Raw genomic sequence first — 27,017 nt, forward strand, 5'->3', positions numbered from 1 at the left:
TGTGGCACTTTTGCAGTCATTCAGACATGTGCAGAGCAGCAAAAACATTGAATTGCCCAATACCCACATTCCCAGCTAAAGTCGAACAAGTCAATGCTCTTTCTTGTTTCTGTTCTCCTTCTATAAACAAATGTCCTACATTTCCCTAGAAGCAACCGTTCAGTATTTGCTAATTCAATATTCACAGCGTATTTATAGAATATAGCTACCATAAATAATGAGGATCAATTGTACTTTGTTTTGCCCTGTCCTTGGTGAGACATCTGTGCAAAGTAGAATGATTGACAATGATTTCTCATCATCAATCCAAAAACCTTGGGAAACAGATACTCCTTACCTTAAACTTTCCAATCGTCTCATCACCACAATATAAACAAATACTTCTTAAGCTTGATGGTCTCATTTCTGGCAGAACTAGACCAAGCATTGTAAGTGCAGGATAAGATGAATTTGTCTTTGGCAAACTCCAGTGAGATGAGACCATCTGAAATGGGTGTGAGTTATGGTGATTTAGAGCCAGTATAGGCTATTCAAAAACCATGGGATGGGAATTCAATATAGACTAGTCAAAAACCATGAAATGCAGACCCATGGGATGGTGGAGCATGTGTGCTTGCTGGCTTTGAAGTGGTCTACCCACCATTATCTCTTTGGGGTTCTCTAACTTGCAGAAGGGACAGAAGATCTTTCTTTCTTTGTCCTACTGTATTCTTCAATATTCTTCAATATTCTTTGATTTCTGAATATTCCTTAATTGCTATCTTAGGTTATACTATATTCTTCAGTATTCATGAATATTCTTTGACTACTGTCTCATGTTTTTCTACCTTGGAATAAAGCCTTCAGTACTGATACTGTGTGGTCATTGCTTCTGAATCCAAAAGAACCTGTGACTTAACCCTGCTGGCAGAGCAATATACCAAGCCACCACTTAAATGTGAGGTTTGTTTTAAAGTGTTCACATTAATTTATAGATGCACACCCTAAAGGATCAGCATTTTAAATTAGTACACATTTATAAGGCTGCCAATTCCAGTTCTGCAAATAATATAAGAGGTAAAATTGAACTAGTTTCAAATATAACAATAATTGGACTGTATATAATAGTTTAAATATTTAATTTCCATTTGTTTCTTGTTAGTAAACTTAAATGTTTAAGAATGTAATAGTATATCAATGTAATGTAACTGATTTTGTTGTATGTTGTATCAACTGTTAAAAGAGAAAATTTGACATATAAATGATATAAAAAAATTTATTCACATAATTTACATATATAATAAGCCTGCTTTCTTTGAAACAGAAAGCTTTCACATGAACATTACATACCACTAAAAATATGTATCAAACCTTTCAGGAAGGCAATCCTTTTTCACATGTTAATAATAATTAGATGTTCTGTCAATTAACCCAGGTTATTTGTCTTTCTGTCATCAGCAAATATATAGTTCTTGCTATAAAGAAACCTGCATGTTTTAAATAATTTTGTAAAAATAGCCAAGAAAACATAGTTTATAATAAAAATTAAAAGGATCTTCTTGTCCTTTCCACTTAGCAAGGAAAGATAAGGCACCTTATAGTTTAGTTAGTTTAATAGGATTTTTGAAAGCTAAACTTCTTTTGCATTGAAATTTAAAATTATTACACCAAATTATGGTGGATTTTTGAGGATGCATTATACGTACTTCTTCCATGCATTAATATGAATACACACTTCTCCATGGTGAAACTGATTTGGGTTAATTGTTACCACAGAATATTTGTAATGTTTATTTGGATCCATTGATCTATATTTACCTTTGATAAATAACTAAGGTTTTTTATTTAACTTCCTGGCAACACTGCAAATTAAAATAGGAAGCAAAAATTTAGATCAGTCAAATCAATATAGAATTGTTAAGCCTGATAGACTACTAAGTTTGTTATTAATAACTAGAATACACTTGCATATCTTTAGAATAGAGCCAGTGAAATGAACTGGACTTTGGTCATGACTAATATTAATTTAAATGGGTCTATTGTAATTTTTTAAAGTCTAGATCCAACCAATTGTCTATGTCTGAATTTTTAAAAATACTAATGCCTTTCATATCAAATTCAGTACTATTAGTAATGTCTGCCTACAGTGACATATGTACAGAATAAGAAACAGAAGTAGCTTCTTAATTATTCAAAATGGTATACACTAACAATTGCAGATGAAGACAATTATTTTATAGATATTGCATAGATCAACAAATATCTATAGAAAAAAATCTCTCCAATCACTAACAGCAGTGGAAAAGACAATCAGAATTTAGGATCCAATCACTAATCCAAAAGAAAGTTATTTTACAGGATTCCTTTTTTCAGTCTGAATCATACTATGGATCTAAAAAAAAACAATGACAAATGGAATATGTGTATATCTTGAGTTACTGAACCTGTAACTCAGAACAATAAGAAATAAAACTTAATTACTTAAAGTGGAAAAGAACCACATTTTTTATGATATTGGGTCAACTCAATATGATACTTGTATGCTGCCTAGAGTCACTTGGATAAAGGGAGATGGGCAGCCAATAAATTCAGTAAATAAATAAAATAAACTCTTACTCTCTCATACACTTGATTTTAACTTCCAATTTCTCCTTTTCAGTGGTATAATTGGGTTTAAAAATGGCAGTTCATTGTTTCATGTAAAATTTAGCACATACAAAGTTCTTATATCTTCAGGATGAACAGAATTAACACAGAATAATTATTTTTCTATACATTCAACTTAAATAAATATCTTTTTCACATTTATCTCTACATTTAAAGAAATTAAACATTATTTTTGAACCAATTCACATATGTTCATTATAAAAATACATAAAAATAAGTTGACTTCAGATTTCTTTATGTACTTGGTACGTTGAAATATCCAGGATTTGCTTATTTACAGAGATAATATTCTCATTTCCATAAAGATTTACTTCACAAAAAGAAGTAAATATTATTTACATAAGCATTATATTTAAGTGGCATGCGACCATACTGATATTCCTTATTGTATTTCTAAATATTTCTAAATATGTATGTTTAGAAATTATCTGTAACATAATCAAAACACAGATTGGCAGCTTTTCTGATCATGTACATCTTGACATTTAACATACTTTTTCATCAATGTTTCCAAACATTCAAACAGCAGGCTGCTCAGAATAAAAGAAAATATTTCTGTCATTCAGCAAGTTTACTCTTCATACATTAAAGGTGAAATCATTTGATTAATTAAAGGTATTACACTGCTGCTAGTCAGGATTCTTAGAAACCAGGCATCTCATAATCTTCAGGGTTATTCTGAATCATCCACCTCCATAAAAATATCACTAAAGAAATATTCTGAGATCCTTGTTGGCTCTTCTTTTTCTTGCTCCTTAGCAGAACCCTCTTCCTCAGATAACTCAGGAAAAACCTAAAAAAATAAATAAATTACAGTCTGATGTCTGTTTAATATTTGTCTAAAAGTATTATATGCAGGAATACTAAGTGGCTTGAACAAGTCACATAGAAGTAAAGGCAATTTTGCTTAGGTTTTACAATATGATTTTCTGTACAAATCATCCTGCAATATCCACCTTATACAATTAATCAAAGGTTTGAATCCAGAAATATTTTTCTGTTCACCAGTGAAGTCTTTCTCTGAAGGCTGAAAGCATTCCACTGAAAGTCTTCTGGAGAATCTGATGCAGATAATTAAGATAGCAAAAGGAAATTGACAACAATTGGTTCTCAACTGTCTGGTACTATTAACAGATCATGTTCCTCATAAATATATTCATCCATACCTGAACATTAGAACAGCTTCCACTCTCATATTTTGGAGGTGATAACATGGTTGACGGAAGTGAACTATACTCCTGAATCTCTCTGTTGTTGTCTTTGGAAGTTGAAGCTGGACATTCAGCGGTATTTTCAGAGATCAATGTACAGGTTTTCTGAAGAGATTTGTTATTCTCTTTAGCAGTTACCTCTTCATCAGCATTAATTTTACAGATTAAAGGTAGAAATCCCAAAGATCTTTGATATGACCTATTTAAAACAATTAAAATTAACCTAAGACAAAATGTAGTAAATCAGTAAAATTACAGTATAAAAATAGCCCAAGAGATTCCCTGAATTTGATTATTGATTTGTGATCCCCTGAAATTGACTATTTAAAAAATACATACATTTCCCATAGATCTGGATCAACTATTATGCTATTTACGTTAACAGTAGGGAGATGGCAAATTTAGACGTCCTTTAGTAGCATACACAAACTGATATTATGTATAAGTAAATGAAAGTATACAGTACTATTGTTTGGTTGGGGTAGCAGTAAGTCAGAAAGCAAAGATCTTAGTGAAACAGTTTTAATTAACAAATATGGTTGGAAAAAATAGGAAATTTTAGAATCGATATAAGATTTTTCTTTTAAACAGAGCAGTGGTTAATTTAGGCTGAGCAGTTATAAATTAATGGTTCTGAGTTTTCTCCCTTCATTACAAATATTGAATAAAAGATTGTAGGATCAGGAAAAGATATAGTAAAAACAATGCTTGAAACATACCTGGGTAATAGTGTTTTTGAAAGGACTTCTCCATTTCCAGCTTGGTCTGATTGTACAGAACTGTAACTATCTACAAAGAGTCTTTGTTCTTTGCATGTTTCTGCTTGTCCTGCACCAAGCGTTCCTGACATGAGTCCAGCCTCACTAGCTGCTTCATCGAGGAACACAGCCCCTGAATTCAGAGAAGGCTGCTCTCCTTCCTCTGCTTGTAGCTCTGTAGGTGAAATTATTTTCTTTGAAAAATTATGTTTTTCTGAGTTTTTTTCTTAAAATGAAAGAAATAGACATGGCTAAACAAGAAGAAATGGAGACTACTTTGGGACCTGTTGCAAATTAATTTTATTTTACTATTTGCAAGCAAGCCATGTCTCTTTTGTCCATAGATACACATTCTTCCAATTACATAATCTTTAGCATTCATTTATGCCCCAAGCCCAACTAGATCTGTGATGCCAAAGGCAGCTTTTTATATTATATTTTCAAACACCATCTTCACAAGTCTGTGCCAAGTTAAAACTGCTCTGAAAGGGATGGAATAAAAGGGTGCATTTCAAAAGGCCCAGTTCTTTGAAATTCTCCATCACATCCATACAGGATATGACCTTTATAAACAATTACTATGCAAAGATTCATATGTGTCATGCCTTTGCGTGTGAAAACAAAAGGAACCTCGCTTACCAGCAGCCGTTCTTGAAATATGCTGTAATTTATCAGAGGTCCCCTGCATTAAAAAAAGAATATGAACATTGGTAAATAATTTCCTTTTTAGTCACATGACTCGAAAGCCCAATACAGTGAGTTATTTTAACGTGCTTCAATTTGTAAAATCATGGTTTGGAGTTTAAGCTGCCTAATGATCAAATCTGAAGTGGGGGTAAGAGCCAGCATGAAGGGTTAGCTGCTGACAGCCCATCCCTCCAGCAGAACCCAGCATCAGTTTCCTACACATGAAGTCCTACCTGCTTTCCACATGCAATTCAACCACAGCTATATTCAGCCTCCAGGATGAGCAGCAGCATACAGAACATAAGGACTTAAAGTAAGTGGAACAAAAGAGGACCAAGCATCACTTCTGCTGCATAGTAAGTTCTTTGCCGGGATGCGCTAGCTAAAGCTGAGGGCATTCAATACAAGGTCTGCTGCTGACTGCCGGTTGTACACATAAATTTTATTTATTTGCTTTTCAGATGTATAGGGCCCCTTGGCTCCATAACAATTATGGGTAGTGTACAACATCAAAAACAGCATAGAACAATATAATCAAGAAGGATACACCCATATAGCTGCAGCTGGGGGGTGGGGGCTATTTTGAAAATACATTTGTTATTTCAGAACCAGGAACTAACATGGCTGATTATTTGCACAAGCCTAAATAAGCTGTCTGTCAAGTTCCCAGAAAATCAAGCATGCAACTATTCATGTAGGCTTTCTGTGAGTTAATCACAACACACAAGACTTAGAAACGAACCTGTGTATCTGTAGTTGTCAACAGAATGTGGTACTAGAACAGAGTAGAATTTTCCCATATTTTTCTCATGTGTTATTCAAAATTATCTAGATCCAGTGACAACTGACAGACACAAATGATTTTGAACATCAATATTTTGCAATTCCCTGAATTAATATCTAACCTTATCAGAACTTTCCAGGTGTTCTTCTATAGGAGCAGTAGGTCTTATCTTCTCAGAAACACTACTTCCTTCTAGGGTTATTGAAGACCTTTTTGGATTCTTCCAAGAGGTCAAGTCCAAATCTGTTAAATCTTCTGATGAAGCTGTCTGCAGTCCTCTCTCTGTACTGTCCTTGACAGAAGCAGCACTTTCTTCAACTGAAGCTGTGATGGATCCAACACTATATTGTATTTTCATGATAAAATTATATTACTGAGATGTAAAGCTTACTTCAAAGTCTCATTAATAATAAAATGTTAACCTTAGAACTGATTCCACTGATATTAATTGGATTTTATTCCAAGTTACTACTGTGTTTGAATGGCTTTCTTTGTTGTGAGCCTACAGTAAAAAGTAACCTTTTGGGACCATGAGCATATACAGAATGTTGTTACTGTCTTGCAGATGCTTTCACAAAATAGCTGCCATAGCAGGTATGATAATAAAATGCCCATTCATGATGAGCTAAACTGGTAAGGCTGCTCCCTGCCACACTCTTACACTCTCAGAATAGTCTCTACAATATCTTTTTCATGTTATAGACTAGTAGGGACACTTTGAAACAAAACATGAAACTGCAGATATCCATTTTCCAAGAATATCTATGCTCCCAGAGATACTCTTAGAAGTAAAGACTGTAGATACTGGCATTTTTCAGCACAGCAGATTATTATTGATTGATTGATCATTAAAAGAACCTAAAAAAAATAAAGACTCTTCAGGACAGGAAACTAGGCAAGGATCATGAAAAGTCACCACAAGCACATTGGTGCTAATGGTTGCTGCTTCCTCTAGCCACAGAAAGTTATTTTATCCCTTTTTGCAGTGAATCTTATATTTCTCACCAGTGAATAATAGATAGTTCTAATGTACTTTGTTTACTTGCCTGCTTCAGGCTTGCGTGGCCACAAACAGGAATATAACAAAGCATATCCCCAAAGCATATCCCCCAAAACTTTCAAAATCAAGCAAGTCAGCTCTTTTCCAAAATATCATTTTCAAACATTTAAGTATGTATTTACTTCATTTAGAACAGTGTTTTTCAAACTTGGCAACTTTAAGATATGTGGACTTCAACTTCCAGAATTCCCTGGCCGGCATGTTGCCTGGAGAAATCTGGGAGTTGAAATCCACACATCTTAAAGTTGCCAAGTTTGAAAAACACTGATTTAGAATATACTGAAGTGCATTGTTATATCTCTTTCCAAGAGAAAAAATATTAAATTTAACATTCTGTCTATAGGCTTAAAGGCAAAGTTCCTTCTCTATTTTTTAGTTTGTCCCCAAAAAAGTACCTACCAGGATTAAATTAAAATCAGGCCTTCGACTTATACCTTGGCAACATGGTGAAGTAAGAATAAGTTTCATGTTTGCTTCCCAAGGTTAAGGGACTCTCATATGCTATCAAAGAACCCCTTTATTCAGTTGGCTTTGAAATACAGACTTTCTCATTCATTCATTCATTCATTCATTCATTCATTCATTCATTCATTCATTCATTCATTCAATTTGTATGGCCGCCCATCTCAGCAAGTGACTCTGGGCAGCGAACAATCTTAAAATAAATTAAAAACAAATTCCCATCAGAGATACAAAAATTAAAATACACAGGAGCCAAGGAAGATATCACTAATAATGGCTGTTAACACAACCAGGAGATGGGACCCTTCACACCAGTTCTTTAGTGCCTTGTGAAAGGCCAGCAGGGTCAGGGCCATCCTAATCTCTGGATGGAGAATATTCCATGGAGCAGGTGCTATGGCAGAAAAGGCACGTCTTCTAGGCCCTACCCACCAGCATTCCTTAGCCTACAGGACCCAAAACATGCCCATCCTGCCAGACCAAATCAGAGAGGTAGAAACAACTAGGAAAAGACAGTCCCTCAGGTAACTCGGTCCTAAGTTGTAAAGGGCTTTAAAGGTGACAACCAGCACCTTGTACTGCACCCAGAAGCACACTGGCAACCAATGCAGAATAGTAGTGTTACACGAGCTGAGTAACTGACACCATTTACTATCCGTGCAGCTGCATTCTGCACCAGTTGAAGCCTCTGAATGCTCTTCAGGGGCAGCCCTGTGTACAATGCACTGCAGTAGTCCAGACAGAGGTCATGAGGGCATGAGTGACAGTGAGCAGAGCCTCCCAGTCCAGGACTGGCCACAACTGGTGCACAACCCAAAGGTGTGCAAAGGCCCTCCTAGATATGGCTGCTACCTGCTCTTCCAGCAGGAGCTGTGAGTCCAAGAGAACCTCCAAATTGTGCCTGGGTCTGTCTGAAGCAGTGCCACCCCATCCAGAACCAAAGGTGGAAAATCCCCGGCACTGGAAGGTCCAAACGTCCAAAGCCACTCAGTCTTGCTTGGGTTGAGCCAAAGCCTGTTGTGCCCCCCCTAGGCCCCCACAGCCTCCAGACACAGGGTCAGGACATCCATGGCATCACTCAGACAGCCCGGGGTGGAGAAGGGGAGAGAGGACCAAGTCCTTTGCCACCCCACAAAAAAGGGACCGCAAACTTGTCCTCTCCCTTCCTATCAACGCTGACTGGAACTGGCCCCAGAGGAAGGAGGAGAACCAGCACAACACAGTGCCATCTGCCCCCAACTCCTGGAGTCAGTCCGGAAGGATACCATGATTGATGGTATCAAAAGCTGCTAAGAAGTCAAGAAGAGCAAGGATTGTTAATCTTCTCCAAGAAATAAGCAGAATTTTAGGCCAGGTAGGCAGGATGGGAAATTTTAGACTCAGTCCAGTCTCCAGTCTTAAGAAGTTCCAAGGGTTAGCATCAGTTTACTAAAGATTATATTAATATTTACCTTTCATCTCTTGTCAGTTCCAATGAGTCCATATTATCTGAGGTGAAAAGTATTGGCGCGGGAAGCAATTCCTCAGAACCGTGTGGAAGCGCAGCAGGGCCACTACTACATTCCACAGAATCAGCCGAGATTTCTACCAGTGTTAAAATGAACTTTGGCTCCTCCTCTGCATCTACAAAATATGTAATGCCACCACTCACTATTAAGTGTATCAATGAAAACAGCAGAAAAAGGAAAATATTAAGAACATACACATTCGATTTTCCTTAATAATTTATTTCATTCTAAATCACCATGAGTTTGCATTTCTGAGCAATGCAAGTGCTCTAAGGAAAGAGTAGGCATGCTTGGCCAGATAGCCCAAATTATTTTGGTAAGCAAATATGCTTCCCATTCCTGTAGATATTAACCTGCTTAAAAGAGTTCTGTGTCTCTGTGCTGTTTTTTCTCTCTTGCCATTCAAGTTCCCCTGTTCATTCACCCAGGACATTCTCATTACAGTGGTACCTCGGGCTACGAACTTAATCCGTTCCGTGACTCTGGGCATATCCCGAGTTGGTCGTAACCTGACGCAAATTTCCCCATAGGGTTCAATGTAAATCCGGTTAATCCGTTCCGCTCTCCGAATTTGGTCACACCCTGAAGCAAATTTTCCCATAAGGTTCAATGTAATTACCGTTAATCCGTTCTGGCATCTGCAGACCATGCGTCAGGGGCGGGAGAACAGCCGAGCGCCGCGCAGCACGGCAGGAAAAAGGCCGGGCGTGGCACAGTGGGAGAACGGCCGGGCGCGGCGCAGCGGGAGAATGGCTGGGCGCAGACCACATGTCAGGGGCGGAAAAATGGCCGCGGACCACGTGTCAGGGCGGAAAAATGACCGTACCCCAAGGCGGAGTTCGCACATCGAGGTAAATTTTTGCAGCCGGAGCTGGTCGTAACCCAAAAAGTTCGTTAGTAGAGGCGTTCGTATCCCGAGGTACCACTGTATTCTATTTCTTGCACTTAAACTTTGCTCTTTCCTCTCAATAATTACTCTCTCCCCCTTCTGCCAGGTAACAGTAGTGTTAAGGAAATATGCCGACAGGGTGAAAAACAAGGATAGTTTATTTTAAATTCCAGAAGTGGGAGAAGTGTAGCACAGGCATTTCTCTCTTTACCTTCACACACTCTCTTCCATTACAGCATACGGATACAGGTTTTTATACATTTCTTGTGCATGGATAGACTTTAAATCAACAGGGCAATACAAACAAAGGAGAGGAAATCACAGAGATAATGACCAAGAGAATATGCTTATGAGACGTAGTGATCAAGTTGCTAAGCTATGAACAAAAATTAAAAACAATACTAGCCACACTACTTATTGAGCTATGGGTACTTAACAAAAGTCTTGAGTATAAACAGTAAGAATTTTAAACAATGTATCCTTGTGATAGGCAATGGTCAGTTTCAGGTGAGCTCCATCTGCGAGACTTAAACTCTTCCTTCAGTGGGGGAAGAGGATCCAGTGATGCTGAGATGCATTGCAATAACAATGGAAATACAGGGAGGGGGAAAAAAGGAAGGTAGATGGAGGTAGACTTGTCCTTTTTTACAACCCAATATGGCCAAAAGTAAAACAAGGTAAATGAGGTAAATGAGAAGAGGCTTTTCTTCTTAAAGCTATAGTAGTATAAAAGTAACCAAATTAACAGAGAAGAGATATAGAAATATAAAATTTCCATAACAGTAGAAATGGTGGTATTCCATAGCATGTCTGAAACATGCACATACATATTTGAGTTCAGACTGCAAGTCCAGCCCTAGTTTCTATGCTCCACCTCAAGTGGCATGACTAGATAAAAAGGCCAATTCAGATATTCCTTTACAATTTTAGAAGTTTAGTATGGTATTAAATATGCTTAATTTATAGTACAGAATGTAAATAACTTCCAGATCTCTGGAAAAGACAAAGTTTCTTTAAGGAATAGCTGAAAAATAGAATAGCCTAAAATTTCTGGATTATGTATTTTGTAATTTGCTGTTTTTGAATCTAAAATATTTTGAATAATTTATTACGTATACTTGCTTATTAATTTTTGAAACTTTAAAATTTTTATATTTTATATTTTACTACATTATCTATATTTTTAAAAGAATAAATAATTTAAATGTTTAAAAATGCTCAGGACTGCCTAGAATAAATATAAGCATTCAGTTTAAGCATCTATCTATCTATCTATCTATCTATCTATCTATCTATCTATCTATCTATCTATCTATCTATCTATCGTGCCGTTGAGTCAGTATTGACTCCTGGCAACTGCATGGACAAATCCCTGCAGTTTTCTTGGCAAGGTTTTCAGAAGTGGTTTGCCATTGCTTCCTTTCTAGGGCTGAGAGAGAGTGACTGGCCCAAGGTCACCCAGCTGGCTTTGTGCCTAAGGTTGGACTAAAACTCACTGTCTACTGGTTTCTAGCCTTTAACCACTACACCAAACTGACTCTCTCCCATTTTATTAAAGTACTTATATCTTTATGTCATCTATGTTCAAATATGGAAGCACAAATAAAGATTCTGGAAAGGCTAGTTCTGATTCCAAATCTTTGCATATGTTGGAACTGTTCCTGGTCATTTGAAATATGCACCTCAGTGAAAATCAACACATGGGTATCTTGTTTGCATAGGAATTATATACACAAAATACACTGAATCAAATAATTAAAATTCCACGAACATTTTGAATTGATTTCAAAATCTGGAATTAATTAATGTTGCCTTTTTATGAGAGCTCATATGTAAGAAGATATAATTCAGCTCCATATATGACCAATGAAGTTAGCCAGAACCAACTATAAATTATTTCAGGCAGGACTTTTTCAGGTATTTTAAAATTCTCATTAAATAATCAACCAATAAACCCATTAGACACATCAATCTAACACATGTTAATGAAGCTTATGACTTCAAAACCTGTTGATCCATAACTGCATTTCTTTCCTTTTTAAAAATACTTAACTTGTAAATGAAGATTGTGTTTATGTAAAGAATTAAATATTAGAACATACCTGCACTCATCTCTGTCATTGCTGAAACACTGGCATTCTCATTTCCTTCAGTCTAGGAATAAAAATATCACAATGAGCATATCCAACATGTCGAATAATTCTAGTGCTCAGAATATATAACTGCTACTCTTAAAGAATTGCATATGTTTATCCATGCTGTCAGGTATCGCATAAAGCTCCACTTGTTCCCAGTAATGGAGGGGAAGGAAGTGGAAAGCAGGGTAAAGTCCCTTAAATAACAATGTGGACAAACAAGAAAACTGCAAGTGTCAGAGCACAACAGCAATAATTTGTAAATGAAAACCCATACTACTAATCAAGAATGGAATACAGTACATTTGCCTTTCAATTACTTAGAAATAACTACAGCACAACAATTGCTCAGAAAAATGACTATAGCTTCATCTAAATGAAGGGCTAATGTCTTTTTTGCTCCTACATTTTGCTCATTAATGGTGAGCCAAAAGGCCAAACACTTTCTGGAAGAACAGTGACATGCCTTTTCAAAGCTAATGACTACTATACTATAAATGCAACTACAATCTTAAACCACCGCTAAAGTAAAGCTTACTAAAATTACTAAAAGAGTCACTTCCTGTGAGATGGGCGGTGGATAGATAGATAGATAGATAGATAGATAGATAGATAGATAGATAGATAGATAGATAGATAGATAGATAGGCATACCTTACTGGAAAAGAAGCATAACAAGAAAAAGCAGTAAAAGTGTACAATTCACAGCTTAATATTAGCAAGGCTGTCCAATTTGTACAAATACACATCATAACTGCAACAGGATTAACCAGACTATATTATGATGAACTTAACCAGAATACAGTGAACTTAGTAAACTTTATATGCAGTTATTTAAAAAGTAGCTATTTCAGTTACATAACACTTCTTACTTGTGTAACTTCAGCTGTAGAAAACTGGTGTTCAGCAGACCCATTACTCTTTATGCTGAGATTATCTGGCAGTTCAGATAGACAAGCTACTGCTTCTTGAAAACGTTTTGGAGCTGTTAACTCAGATGCAATTTCACAAATCTTTTTTACCGCGTTTCCACTTTTGCAAAAAATGAACATAGTTTAAGTCTAGACACTGTTTACCAAAGAAATGTTACAGAACCTTTTTATACCACATAACTTAAAATGAATGGTATGAGGCTTACAATCATTCTGTATCAAACAAATAAAAATGGCATCATACAATTTAACAAATGTAGCTAGTAAGGAGCACGGCACTTTATAAAGGGAAATATCAATTCCAATTATCTTTTAAGAAGATACTTCATTACTGTCATGCATCAAAAGCTATTTGGAGAAAATTAAGAGCATTAATAATTAAATATTAAGGCTGAAGCTGCTCTTGGTTTTTTTTAGGAAAACCTAAATGTATATAAATATACATTTATAACTGTATATTCCCAGTAATTTTGGTAAGCTACACCATGCAGACATCCATGTTTTACAGAAGGAAGGAATATGTAAAACACAATTGACTACATATTTCAAAACATAGCCCAAAACACTTGAGAAATAACAAATATAGAACTGTAGTGGGGTGTATACCTTTCCATATTATTTTCCTGCATGGCGGGACCAGCACTTTCAGAATGTAAATCATACTTTCCAGCAGTGCTGACCTTAGCGAGCTGCTCATCCATTTGGAGATTCAGTTCAGCTTTCTGCTCTTCTGTAGGTTTTTCTGACATTTTCTCATCTGTTACTTTAGACATTAAAATAACCAGGGAAAGTTTGTAAGCTATTGTTACGATTTAGATGAGATGGACAAAAATGCACTTTGCTTAATTGCCAAATGACCTTGTTATCTGAAGTATAGACTGATCTGGAATTTTATAAGCTACTTAGACCTCATCATTAACCTATTAGCAACAAAGGAACAAATGTTGAAATATTGCACATTACAAAAATTAATAGACTTAACTATGCATAGCCCATAGATTTCAAAAACACAACACCCTGTTGTGTTGATAGCCATAAATACTTGTATATAACCCTGCAGACACACCCAGTAAGCTCTTATTATATAAAGTCCAAAAACTTACCATTTTGGATTTCTTTATATTCTTCCATATCTGAACTTAGATCCAGAGATTTTTGAGAAGCATTCCTGGGTAGTACCAAGCCACTATTAAGATTTGGTTTAGGCTTTGTGAGTCTGTATCTTGCTGGCCTGGGTGTTTTATTTCTTTTACACAAAGATACAGTACTGCAGACAGAAGTAACGTACCATTAAAAGTATCACTCATGTTCTCAACCCTTAATATTAATATATTATCAGGCAAAAAAGGTAGCAAACAACTTTAGGACTCCTAAATCTGTGCTACAAAATCCCAGAGTTAAGAATTTAATGTTTCTCTTTATTGCTATCTAGAGGTCATCCATATTTTTGAAGCAGTTATCACTAAGGGAGGAACCTTGTAAAAGATACTCAGGAATTGTTTTGACACTCCACCTCAAATTTTAACATAAGCATATTATATGGTAGCTTTGAATGTGAATGCTTAGCTTTTTATCATTCTGAATGCAACACATGTAAACTTAGTAGTAGAATTTAATTATCCTAATAATTAACATTAGTTAATAATGAAGTGGTAGGCCAATTGCTGTACCCCAGAAGTTTTGTGTGGCAATCCTGGAGTCTTTTGGCAGTTCTTATTTGGGAGTGAAGTTCAAAACTTCTGGTGGACACCATAATGTCTATTGTTGTCTTACAGACACACTTTAATAGATGAGCAACCTATAAACATCTTTAAAGTTTCTGATTTAACATAAAGAAAAATGTTAATAATGCAGCATTCTGCATTTTCATTGCACTTGCATCAATAATTACACTGGATGAAAGAAAAAAAATTAATTTGGGATGGAGAAGTTTGTTCTATACAATGAAGTATGTCATCAAAACAATATTTATAAAATAATTAGGAATCCTACCCATTACCTAAAGAATGGGTAGGATTCCTAATTAAATAAGTATTTAGAATAATATAACAGCACAAACCTGCAGACTCTAGTTGCTTCCTGTGAACATTCTTCCAAATCTGAAAATTTGTGACATTCTGTAGTAGTTTCATTTGTGTTGTGTGGTGAAACCAGTGCAGTTTTGGAAGAGTCTGGAAGTAACACAACTGTTTTTTCTTCCAAGCAGTCTTTGAAATCTGATGGTTTATTGTTGTTACCTTCTGGAGTTGTGTTATTCGTATTATTTAAAGGAATCAGTTCATTTGCTGAAGGGGCTTTAGTATGTACTTCATTTCCTTGACTCAAAAAGCTAGCAGGTAGATTCAGTTCATCTTTACTGAGACATTCTTGTATTTTTTCTTTGTCCGTAGAAAAAGTTGAAAAATATATTTAATGTATGTATTTAAAGGAAATCAAATGCTACATCAAACATCAAAATGCTATTTGGCTTTTCAAAAGCATAGTTCTGCTCGCACAGCAGCAGGCAGAAACAAGAGGAACAGAACAAGGAGGCATAACATACTGAATCTGCACAGACTTAATACAACAAAAATAATTCAACCCTATTTTGATGATGATGATGATCTTTTTATGCCACCTTTTTATATATAACTCAAAGTGGCAAACATACTTAATACTCCTGCCTCCTATTTTCCTCATAACAACAACCCTGTGAACCACACTGAACAAGTTCACTGACACTTATATCAAGACAGCAAATTTTTGGTGGCTAAGGACTTAGTGATATTTGTATTTGTTTTCAGGGAGGACGAGGTAGAACTGCAATAGAAGGGCTATGATAAAAATTTGAGTGGGGAAAGGATCTGTTGTTCTTCCAGCTTTTAAACAGTACTAATAATTTAGGCCTTGCAGAATTGTTTTGTGTTTCCAGTCTCAAAAGAGCAAGAAACTATGTGCTGTAATGTAATAATAAGATCAGACTGGGCTCTGGGAACTGAAAAAAAAAGGCATGGGCTATAGGCTATCCACTCCTGTCTTATATGATAATACTGACCATACCTTGGGTATCAATACGTAATTGAAACACTGGATCCCTCATAGCAAGCAAAGTCATGGCTGCTTCAGTACTTCCATCATTAATTCCTAAAATAAGTTTCCAAATAAATAAGCTTACAAACCAACAAACTAATCACATTTTTTACATTACATTATTGAAAATAATATTGTATTTTCAATGGAGTTCACTCCCAGATAAGTATGTATAGAATTACAATCACTTAGTGATTAACACTTGATTTATTGAATGAAGGATTTAGGAACTCCCTCTCTCTCTCGCTACACACACACACACACACACACACACACAGAGCATGTAACTAAAAGCTACACTTTTAATTTAACAGATCTGCATTCAGTTGTTCACTTTCAATAATCTGGACTATTTACCTGTTTCCTTTTTTTGTTCTTCTTGTGTAATATCCTTTGGGAGGAAAAAAAAGGAAATCAACTACTACATTTCTGGATTACATTTTAAAATAAATTTGATGAACCAACTTTGATTTTTCACTCAGCATGAATGGAAATAATCTTAAATCTTTATACTGAAAACAGTGTCCTTTTAACTCAGAAACAAACCCTCTACTCCCTCAAAGATTTTGTGGTATTACTGTCAAATAAAGAATATAAATAGTGAAAATGGACTCAGTTACTTCACCATAAATTCAATTACATCCTTCCCAGTATTGATAACAACTTTGTATTCAATACTATTTAATGAAGATTACTCAACAACAATCTCTATAAGTGATCAGTACCATCACCAATAAAACTCTTACTATTTCACATATAAAAAGATCAGTTGTAGTTGACAATAAAGAAGATTTAATTTTAACCCTGGATATCTTTATGTCAGCTCCACCAGAGTTGCTATAACACCAAAATATTACATTAAAACAATTTTACAATTAAACCCACTGTTTTATAAATAGTTTTACCACTTTGCCTAATATTCAGGCATTAATGATTGGATTAAACAGATATACACATTTGGAGCTCAATAGCAAACTATCATAATACACTGATAAGAAGTAAGGCTAATAAAATCTCATCCTTTCACCATCAATAATTTCTTTACAGAGAATAACACCAGGGCCAAACCAAGGTCTACCTGGAATAGGGGACTTTGAATGAATCCAACACAACTTTATCACCTCTCTAACAAACTAGTAGTTGACCACCATCTCCTGTTTTCTTTTGAGTACCACTGTTTAACTAATGTTGGGAAGATGAATAGAGGTTCTACTTTCTGTGTAATTAAGAGCTCAGCTGATCAATAATGGTAAGTAAATGCCAGCAGCAACTGCAAGATGGAAAGTTAAGCAGGAAAGTAGACAACTTGCTTACAAAGTTCTCACTGGATCAGCTCTTCTACAGGTAGTCCTTGGGTTATGGATGGCAATTGGGACCAGTTGCCACTGTAACCCCAAGATGTGTGGGCTGTTAAGCAGGAAGCAGTGGAAGCCCCAAGTAAGGAGCACGGGGATGACATGGGGGGATGAGGAGGTACCGAGGGGGGATTGGGGAGGGCGGGAGAAGGCCCTTGGGGGCCCAGCACAGGCTATGTGTGAGTTGGGGGAAGCCGGGGAGGATGTACTGTGGTGTGAGTGATGGATGGTGCAGCACAGCACATACACAGGAAAGCTAGGGGATTTGACTTTGCTTGTGGGAAGCTGGCAAGGAAGGTTGCAAATGGCAACATATGACCGTGGGATGCTGCAACCATCATAAATGCAAGCCAACTGCCAAGTGCCCGAATCATGATTGCATTATTGTGAGGGCACTGCAACAGCTGGAACTTCAAGGACCAGTCATTAGTACCACTCATTCAGTGCCATCACAACTTCAAATAGTTGCTGAATGAGTGGTTGGTAAGCAAGGACTACCAGTAATGCTCATTCTGCCTTAGACAAATTTACATTTTGTATAAAAAAAAAAATTGCATACTTACAACTGGTGAGAAATACAACTTGCTATCATCTTGTATCACAGGCTGAATAGATAGGTTTAGATCATGGGAGATACATGGTTCATCTGCAATATTCTCATATATCTCCAACTGTCATGGACAGCAAGGTAGAAAAAACAACCATTATTTTAATTGTCCAAAAAGAATCTAGTTGATTCTCTTTTATATGCTATAATGTTATACATTCAAAAAAGATAAGTGCAAAACATAAAATATAAAATCCAAGTTTACTCAAATACATTTCTGCTAGAAATTACATTTCTAAGCTTAATTATTCACATTAAGGCTGCTTCCACATAAATTAGTTAAAACACATTGGCAAGTTTTATTATAATAGTTTTACAGGGCAACAAACACCATCATCCTCTAGTCATTTGCATATATTTTATCTACCTTTTTTTCACCTATGTTCTAAAACGAGATAATTTGTTTAACCAAAATAGTCTGGGAGAGAAGGGCAATTCTTCAAAAGTGTGATGTTCCTTTGTGCATCACTCCCTTTATTTGGGGAAATTTCAGTTCTATTCATTAACTCTCCTCCATTCTGTATCTGATTTGTTCGCTCCCTCTAAAGGCAAAGTGTATATGTGGAGAGTTCATACAAAGATGTTTCTAAGGTCTGCTATGTCTTAATTATTGTTTTTACTTACACTGGAATTCTGGAGTATCACAAATTTACCATTTGGGGCATTGCCTTGCCTCTACATATTGTTCCATGATTCCAGTTAGAAAAGGCATATGTCTGTGCCTGAGTATATAAAAATGAACACTCTACCTAAAAGGCATTTTTAACATTCTTGTATGCCTGCATGACAACACTAACAATGAACTGGGAAAATAAGTGCATAAAGCAATTACTAATGTTCTAGTGGTAATGAACAAACCACTAGTCTTCATAGAAACATTTACAAATCTTTTATGTACCTTAAGTAGTTCTAATAACCTTGTTTTGAAAGGGATCATTGGTATAACTCTTTTCATTATTACACTGTAGAGGAATACAATATTTAAAAAAAGGAGAATCATCTTCAGAAAGTACTATAAAATAGTTGGAATATTTTGATTATGTGGATGAAAGTTCAGATCACAGAATGAGTCTTCAGTCTAATCTCTTAATTGATTACAAACATCAGCTTATCTTGTAACTATTTTTCTCCTATCACAGAGATTTAACAACTGTTTTTTCAGTTAAACTCTCTTCTCTTCTCTTCTCCTACTGTATATTCAAAGTTAGATTTTTTTTTAGATTTTTTTATCCCACCTTTATTATTTTTATAAATAACTCAAGGTGGCATACATACCTAATACTCCTTTCTCCTCCTATTTTCCCCACAACAACAACCCTATGAGAAGAGTCGGGCTGAGAGAGAGCAACTGGCCCAAAGTCACCCAGCCGGCTTTCATGCCTAAGGCGGGACTAGAACTCACAGTCTCCTGGATTCTAGCCTGGTGCCTTAACCACTTGTCTGGAACTTATTATTTATTGTTTTAGATCAGAAAATAATGAGCAACATTTAGGTATACCTAATACAAGGATTCTTAACAAGGATAGCTGTAGCCATGGGTAGCTTTAATAATGGATATATCTAACTTTGGGGCTCTGTGGAGAAATCTCAGGGGGCTTGTGAATTTGTATGCGAAAAAAAATCCAACTTTTTTCCTACTAACCTCGAACTAAAATTTATCTGAGAAAGGGCTTCTAGGTTTCCCCAGACTCTAAAAGGAGTCCATGGCACAAAAAGGTTGAGAACCCATGACCTAATGAGATGCATTAATTGAACATATTTTGGTTGGTATTTCTGATATACCTCTTCCATTGTTTCCTCAATGTGCATAGGAACAGGATTTGGAGATCGAAGCCCCTTAGGAACAAACACTGGAGCTTTGTTTACTTCTTCTGGTAAAAAACTTTCAACTTCATATTCTGATTCAGGTTCATCCTCCTCCTCCTCCTCCTCCTCTTGTGAAGAAGCTCTAAGGGTTACCAGATTAACTTTAGAACTTCCATTCCTTGATTTTTTGCGAGGGGCTGGTTTTAAATTTCTGCCTCTGCTGACATATGGTTTAACTTTTTGATGGTGTTTCATTTTTCTACAATGGTCATTTTCACATTCAGAAGTGGAAGATGTCTTTGAATCATAATTTTGGTTTCTCTGCTTCAGTGTTTTTCCTGGTTGCTTTCTAGATCATAAAGGAGATATTTTGATTAGTAGAACTAACTGAAAAAAGGAACAAAAGCAATTAGTTATAAAATATCTTTTTAAAAGATCAAAAACACAAGATAATTTATAAGCATCTAAGTTTTCTTTTAGGTATTTGAGTTACTAAAATAGATTTTTAAGAATTCTTATGTATAAATACATTTATATTCTGATATTTCAAAATTAAAAGAAACATTGCAGGTCATAGCCCCCTCTAAGAAGAAGACGACTCTAAAATCATTTTACTAAGTCTTATGCACCAGCTGAGTAAGTCTGAAACAGGGCCTGTGACAAAATGAATTCTCACTAGCCTGGGCTGCCTACCGAGATCACTCTGGTCTAGACTGACAAATGCAGCCACCCAATTGACATGAACAATGGCACAGGCACCAGGTTAAATATCAGAAGGTGTGAGTGATGCACACTGGGGCAAAACCCCCCAACTTCACATATACTTTGATGGGTCTGAGCTCTCTGAATCCAACTGTGAAAAACACTGTGCAGTCCCTACGGTGAGCTACATGAAGATGTTGACTCAATGAGTAGCCACTCTGAAAAAGGCATAAGAATTATTAAGAAACTGCTAACATAATATGTCCTTAAAAAACTGTATGTTACCCCAAAAACTGGAACTGGTGTACAGTTCTGGCCACATCTGAAAAGCAATGCGATAGAGCTGGAAAAAAGTGCAGAAGAGAGTAACCAAAACATTTGGGGGGTTCAAGCACCAACTTTCTGAAAAAAAGCTAGAACATCTGGAACTGCTTAGCTCAAAGGAAAAGTGACTGAAGGGATGGGGGATATGATAAAAATATATAAAAAATATCTGGCCCAGAGGAAATGGATAAAGAGAAGAATATTTAGAACAGACAACTGAAAATACTTCTCATGCATTATATAATTAACCTATGGCATTTATTACCACAAATAGTGGTGATGGCCACTAATTTGGGTGACTTTAAAAAATAATTTGACACACTTATGGAGGATGGGGGTATCAAGTGCTATTGATCTTGAAATTTCAATATCATGTTTGGGTTGGGGGCAACATGCTTACAGACACCAGTTGCAGAGAAACAATGGCAGGAGAAAAGTATGTCTCCATCTTCATTTTACAAGCACCACAGAAACATCCAGAGTCACCTGAACAGAAGCATCCAGTTATTCTGGAGTCAGATGGCACCAAAATTGAATTAAATAAATATGTAAATAAAAATAAATCCAGATACTAGTGCTGGACTAAGATGGACTTTTGATCCAGCACAGCTATTCTTATGTTCTTAAGGTTGAGATATATCCAGGTGTTTGTTTGTAAGCAAGAGTTTGATGAATAACCACAATGAGTAATTGCTGAGTTAAGTTGTTAATATACCTGGACTGCTTTGCAGCCAGATCAGGTTTGATAAGCACCAGCTGAGTAAGAGCAGATTAATTATAACTCCAGTATAAAACTCAGAGAGGTATTTGTGCTTGAAAGCAATGTCTGTTTGCCTTTGTGCTGTGAAACCTGACTCCACTGATGTATGTGTCCTTATTATCTGGTCCTTGACTTTTGCTCTCTTTGAGCTTTCATAGGACTTGGTTTGAATTTTCTACTGCTCTTCTTACAGTCTTTCTGACTATATGAAACCCTCCTTAGAATCTGATTCTGAATACGGTAGAGCTCTCTCTTCCCAACATAGGACATGACACTACTCAAGGTACACTTTTACCCTTTTAAGTTTTCCTCTTCTCTCTCCTGGACAGAAAGCAGCTTAGGGATTTCTTTTTTAATTTGAGTTTCATTCTCTGAAGGCTGGTCTGACGAACCATATTTCCCAGAGTGCCTACTTCTTGTTGGGGATACTAATTCAATGTTTTCTGTACATTTTTTTTCTTTCCTTGATTCAGAAGATGATGCAGATTCCATCAACTGTACAGAGCTGCCCTGGAAAGAGTAGAAACACATGCCAAATTAATCAGTGGCATCATGCTGTCAAAATGTGGCATGTTTGTCATGATGTCATTGCAGAAATGACATAATTATGCCATGATGTCTTGACATCAGAGATAAATACATAAGTCATGTCATTTGTGGGATGTCCTCATGCATGTCCTCATTATTGACCTCCCTTGTGAACAACCATGAGTTCAATATATATTTACTTTTCCAAATATTTTTAAGGAGCCCACTCCTTATCTTACCTTTAAACAAGAGCTGTAGACAAATAAATATGGAGAGAAAATACGGCAAAGGATATTCTGAGGAAAGATCTTAGGCCAAATGAAACATCAAATTTAACACTTTTTAATTAAAATTAAAAGGACCATTCTTAAGGGCACTGAACCTTTGGGTGGGCTGTGTTGCAAAACATATTTCCTTCTCCTGCTTTCCTCTGCAACTTTCCAGCCCTTGAAAACCAATTGCAGCAAGAAAGGCTGCATCTGTATACATGGAAGAGGGAAAAGGAAATCAGAAAAAGAGAAGTGCTTTCCACCAGCACCAGAAAATCAGTATAGTCCAGTATATATTTTATTTAAATATACCCCCATGCACATATTCATACTATAGTATTTAAATACATTTTTTATAATATTTCTTGTATAAAATCTGCTCATAAGCTACTCTAGATAGTTCGTAAGGAGATAAAAGAGGTTCAGCAAGTATCTTGTATCTGCAAATCTAGTACTTATAAAACCATTAATCAAGTGGTGATTTAGGATGATTAATGAATGCTTACCATTAACTGAGCTATTTTTCCAGATTTGCTCCCATGCGAGGTTATATCACATTCTGCATCTCTTCCTGTCTCTCCTTCTGTGCTATTTTCTCTTTCTAAGGAGACTTCTGTGTTTTTAGGAACTTGAGCCACATTTGGCTTTAGCTTCCACAGATGACCTATCATGAGGTGGGCTGGTTTTATGCTTTCTGACTGATTTATTTCTTGAGGGTCAAAAGTATCACTAATCAAAAAACAAAAGTAACAAAAACTATTGAGGTCATACCAGTTTTGAAACTGAAAACATATTTGCAGCTATTTGTTGTCTAAATCATACTTTCTTTCAAAAAACAGAACCAGTCAAGTTCATCCAGTTGATTCCAAAAAGACAGACAAGGAAAAGCAGGAGTAAGTTGGTATTGAAAATTAATGAAAGTTTTATGCCATATTATATAGAAAACAAAGATTACACTAGGATCTCAAGAAACTTTTCATTTATTTATTGAAAACTGTTTTACCTTTCAAGAGTATCCAAATTCTTTCTTTCAATCTCATCTTGGTTTTTCAGAAGTCCACATGGCAGTGATTTCTCAGAAGAAGGATGTTTCTTCTGATCAATAAATCTTTCTGATGAGGTTTCAATAGATTCTGATCCTTCTTTTCTATCCAAATTATCCGGGGATGCTTGGGCACTGACTTCATCCTTGAAGTTGAAGAAGATTTGTGTATACCAGTTAATTTATCAGAGCACAGCTAAAACACTTTCATATTACAATTCAGAATTTAGAATATTGAAATTTCCTGTTTTGATATTTGACATGATTTCTCCAGATTTTGTTTTCAGATTTTCAGTCCCATATGAGTTGGTAAAATGTTGTTACAACACTGATGTATTTAGTGATGTCTAATGTTTAGTTTATTAAAAATGTAAGATTTTTTTTTTAAATGAAGCGGTAAAATTAACTGCACGATTTCTTTTTATAGTATGTGGGACAGCTATGGCTGCATTTGGGATCACCACTAATCTATGGTTTAGTGAGACCTAAACAACTGTGGCCTCCATGCAGGATCACAATTCCTCCATCCCACAGCTATAAGGAGTATGAAAGCTTTCATCTCAGCTTCTAATGAATTACATTTACCCTATTGTCTGAACCTGGAAGAGTTTCAAATCTTTACTATGGATAATTTCAAATATGCCACTTTAATCCATGGTTTATAATTTGAAGAGTAATTGTAGTTCCTGTTTCATCCATATTTGATGAAAAGCAGAAACACAGAAAAATTTGGAAATGTTTACAACTGCATTGGCTGTGGATCAGAAAGTGTGTAAACCCACAGGGGATCTGGGCACATTCACATATTGCTACATTATAGTTCAATATGATGTCCAATGTAGCCATTCTGTTTCTAGAAACAATACAGTGTGTATTTGAAAAGGGACAGTGTGGCATCGAGGGCTCTGCCAACCAATTTCTACTTACAAGAAAGAATAACTCTTGGGCACAACAGAGTATTATTAGAAATTACAAGTAGAGAGATTGTTCCAACTGTCTCCGATACATACTCTGTCAGCAAAACAGCTAAGCCCAACAAACGCAGATGGAACTTCAGACACCTGTTAAAACTCTGGCAGCTGCCTTTTCAATATACAAAATACAATACAAATACAAATGCAAAATACTTTAATGACCAAATATAAAATATATACAAGGAATTTGTCTTCGGTGACGAACAGCAAGATCAACGGTGCGTTTGGATAACAACAGAAAATTAATAAACAATAACAATAACACTGCCCAGTAAAATAACTTTTCCAAAAGAAGAAGCCACTGTCCAATACATATCAAATCATATTTATTTATATGATTTAACAGAGCAATGGCACAAGGGAAAAAACTATTCCGATGTCTAGATGTTTTAACATATGGAGCTCTATAGCGCCGTCCTGAAGGAAGAAGTTGGAACAGATTATATCCAGGATGAGAAGAGTCTGCAGATATCCTCTCTGCCCTCCTTTTGACCCTTACAGTATATAGTTCTTCTATAGAAGGCAGGTGGGTTGCAATTATCCTTTCTGCAGACTTAACTATCCGTTGGAGTCTGAGTCTGTCCTGTTTGGTTGCAGAATCAAACCAGACAGTTATAGAGGAGCAGATAACAGACTCAATGATTCCCCTGTAAAACTGTACCAAGAGCTCCTGGGATAATTTAAACTTCCTAAGTTGCCGCAGGAAAAACATCCTTTGCTGTGCCTTTTTAATAATGGCTGTAATGTTAAACGTCCATTTCAGGTCTTGGGAAAGTACTTGCCTCTTCATAAGTTAAGATGGAAAAATAAAAGCATAGGACATGATATAAATATGTATTTGTAAAATAGTGCTGAGAAACATTCAATAAATTGAGAAGGTAGCTAACCTCTAAAGTTGGATACAGATCATCTTTCTTGATAACCTCCATCTCTTTTACTTCTCCCACAATTGGAGCACTAGTATTTTCTGACACAGGCACCTCCTTGTTGCAACTGATCCTTCCAACATTAAGTTTGGGTCTCTGGAATCGTCCTCTTACCAACTGAGCAGGCTTGATTGTACGTGACTTATCTTCTTGGAAAATGGATTTCTCTCTATCAACCAAAGACATAAAGTACCAAAGTGGGTTAACAGATATTTAAAACAGGTATTTGTATATTGATGTGACATTCTTAAGAACTCTTTCTTCTGCTTGTCTACCTGCCAAATATTTGTTAGTTAGAAATTCTCCTTCAAAACAACTGAAGATGAACTGTATTTCTGCTTTTCCAGAGGACTTTTGGGGCCTGATGCCATTCACTGTGTTTGTCCCATGTTTATATTTTTTATCTTTATGTTTTATATTTTATTGTATATTCTTATTTTGTGAACTGCCAAGAATCCTATGATTAGAGCAAGATATAGGTTTGATAAATAAATCATTACTTTACATCATGCTATGCGGATTCAGGATATGAGCAAGGCAGCTGCTAACACAATGTGTTAGCAATAAATTTTAAACAATAAATTATAAACATTGCCTACAATACTTTATTCTGAAATGAAGAAATATGTTTTTACTTATTTCCCAGGTGAAAGATTTAATAAGGTACTTCATCAAATAAAACACAAACATTCCCTGCTTGCCTTTCTCAAAGGGAAAGAGAGGAGCCAATCCAGCAAACTAAATCCAAAACTGAAAGTACAAAGATACCAAATTTCCAAATTTATTTATTTATTTATTTATTTATTTATTCATTCAATTTATATAGCTGCCCATCTCGGACCAGTGACTCTGAGCAGCTAACAACAATAAAAACAATCAACATTAAAAACAGTACAAAAATTAAATATAATATAAATGCAGCCAAGAGATCTTAAAAAACTGTTGGTATCAACACAACCATGAAATGGGGCCCTTCACACACTTGGGGCCCCAGGCCCAGGCATAAAGCCAGGTCTTCAAGGCCTTCCAAAAAGTCAAAAGGGTCGGGGCCATACTAATCTCAGGAGGGAGGATGTTCCAGAGGGCAGGTGCCACAGCAGAAAAGGCATGTCTTCTGGTCCCCACCAGCTGACATTCCTTGGCTGACAGGACCCAGAGCATGCCCAACCTGCCAGACCAGACTGGATGGGTAGAAACAACTGGGAAAAGACGGCCCCTCAGGTAACCTGGCCCCGTGCCATAAGGGCTTTATAGGTGACAACCAGCATCTTGAATTGCACCTGAAAACACACTGGCAACCAGTGCAGCTTCCAAAGCAGTGGTGTTATATGTGCCGAGTAGCCAATACTATTTACAACCCAGGCAGCTGCATTCTGTACCAGCTGAAGTTTCCAAATGCTTTTCAAGGGCAGCCCCATGTAGAGCGTGTTGCAATAGTCCAAACGGGAGGTCACAAGGGCATGAGTGACAGTGAGTAGAGCCTCCCAGTCCAGGAATGGGCGCAACTGACGCACAACCTGAAGGTGTGCAAAGGCCCTCTTAGCCACGGCTGCCACCTGCTCTTCCAGCAGGAGCTGTGAGTC

The 27,017-nt window shown here is 36.3% G+C and overlaps 1 protein-coding gene across 2 annotated transcripts in view; it reads right to left on the reverse strand.

Annotated features, from left to right (window-relative positions):
• Window positions 1-1,241: 1,241 nt before the first annotated feature.
• The window catches only part of BDP1 (BDP1 general transcription factor IIIB subunit), a 52,454-nt gene continuing 26,678 nt past the window's right edge, over window positions 1,242-27,017 (reverse strand). The window contains exons 23-41 of one of the 2 annotated variants that reach the window (XM_007422578.4): window positions 25,396-25,603; window positions 23,496-23,680; window positions 22,999-23,221; window positions 21,991-22,205; window positions 19,886-20,258; window positions 18,060-18,167; window positions 16,499-16,532; window positions 16,112-16,195; window positions 15,132-15,450; window positions 14,176-14,339; window positions 13,679-13,835; window positions 13,013-13,172; window positions 12,108-12,159; window positions 9,060-9,231; window positions 6,208-6,427; window positions 5,255-5,297; window positions 4,577-4,790; window positions 3,813-4,056; window positions 1,242-3,439 (exon numbers count right to left, since the gene is read on the reverse strand). In XM_007422578.4, coding sequence (XP_007422640.1) covers window positions 3,320-3,439; window positions 3,813-4,056; window positions 4,577-4,790; window positions 5,255-5,297; window positions 6,208-6,427; window positions 9,060-9,231; window positions 12,108-12,159; window positions 13,013-13,172; window positions 13,679-13,835; window positions 14,176-14,339; window positions 15,132-15,450; window positions 16,112-16,195; window positions 16,499-16,532; window positions 18,060-18,167; window positions 19,886-20,258; window positions 21,991-22,205; window positions 22,999-23,221; window positions 23,496-23,680; window positions 25,396-25,603 — 3,295 coding nt within the window. In that variant the 3' untranslated portion in view covers window positions 1,242-3,319. Of the gene's footprint in view, window positions 3,440-3,812; window positions 4,057-4,576; window positions 4,791-5,254; window positions 5,298-6,207; window positions 6,428-9,059; window positions 9,232-12,107; window positions 12,160-13,012; window positions 13,173-13,678; window positions 13,836-14,175; window positions 14,340-15,131; window positions 15,451-16,111; window positions 16,196-16,498; window positions 16,533-18,059; window positions 18,168-19,885; window positions 20,259-21,990; window positions 22,206-22,998; window positions 23,222-23,495; window positions 23,681-25,395; window positions 25,604-27,017 lie in introns of those variants that run through there. The other variant, XM_088129879.1, reaches the window with a different exon arrangement.

The sequence above is a fragment of the Python bivittatus genome, unplaced genomic scaffold (assembly GCF_059951505.1).
Source record: "Python bivittatus isolate LINGU-HERP-01145 unplaced genomic scaffold, Pbiv_v1 ctg000850_np1212, whole genome shotgun sequence".
NCBI classification, from domain to species: Eukaryota; Metazoa; Chordata; class Lepidosauria; order Squamata; family Pythonidae; genus Python; species Python bivittatus.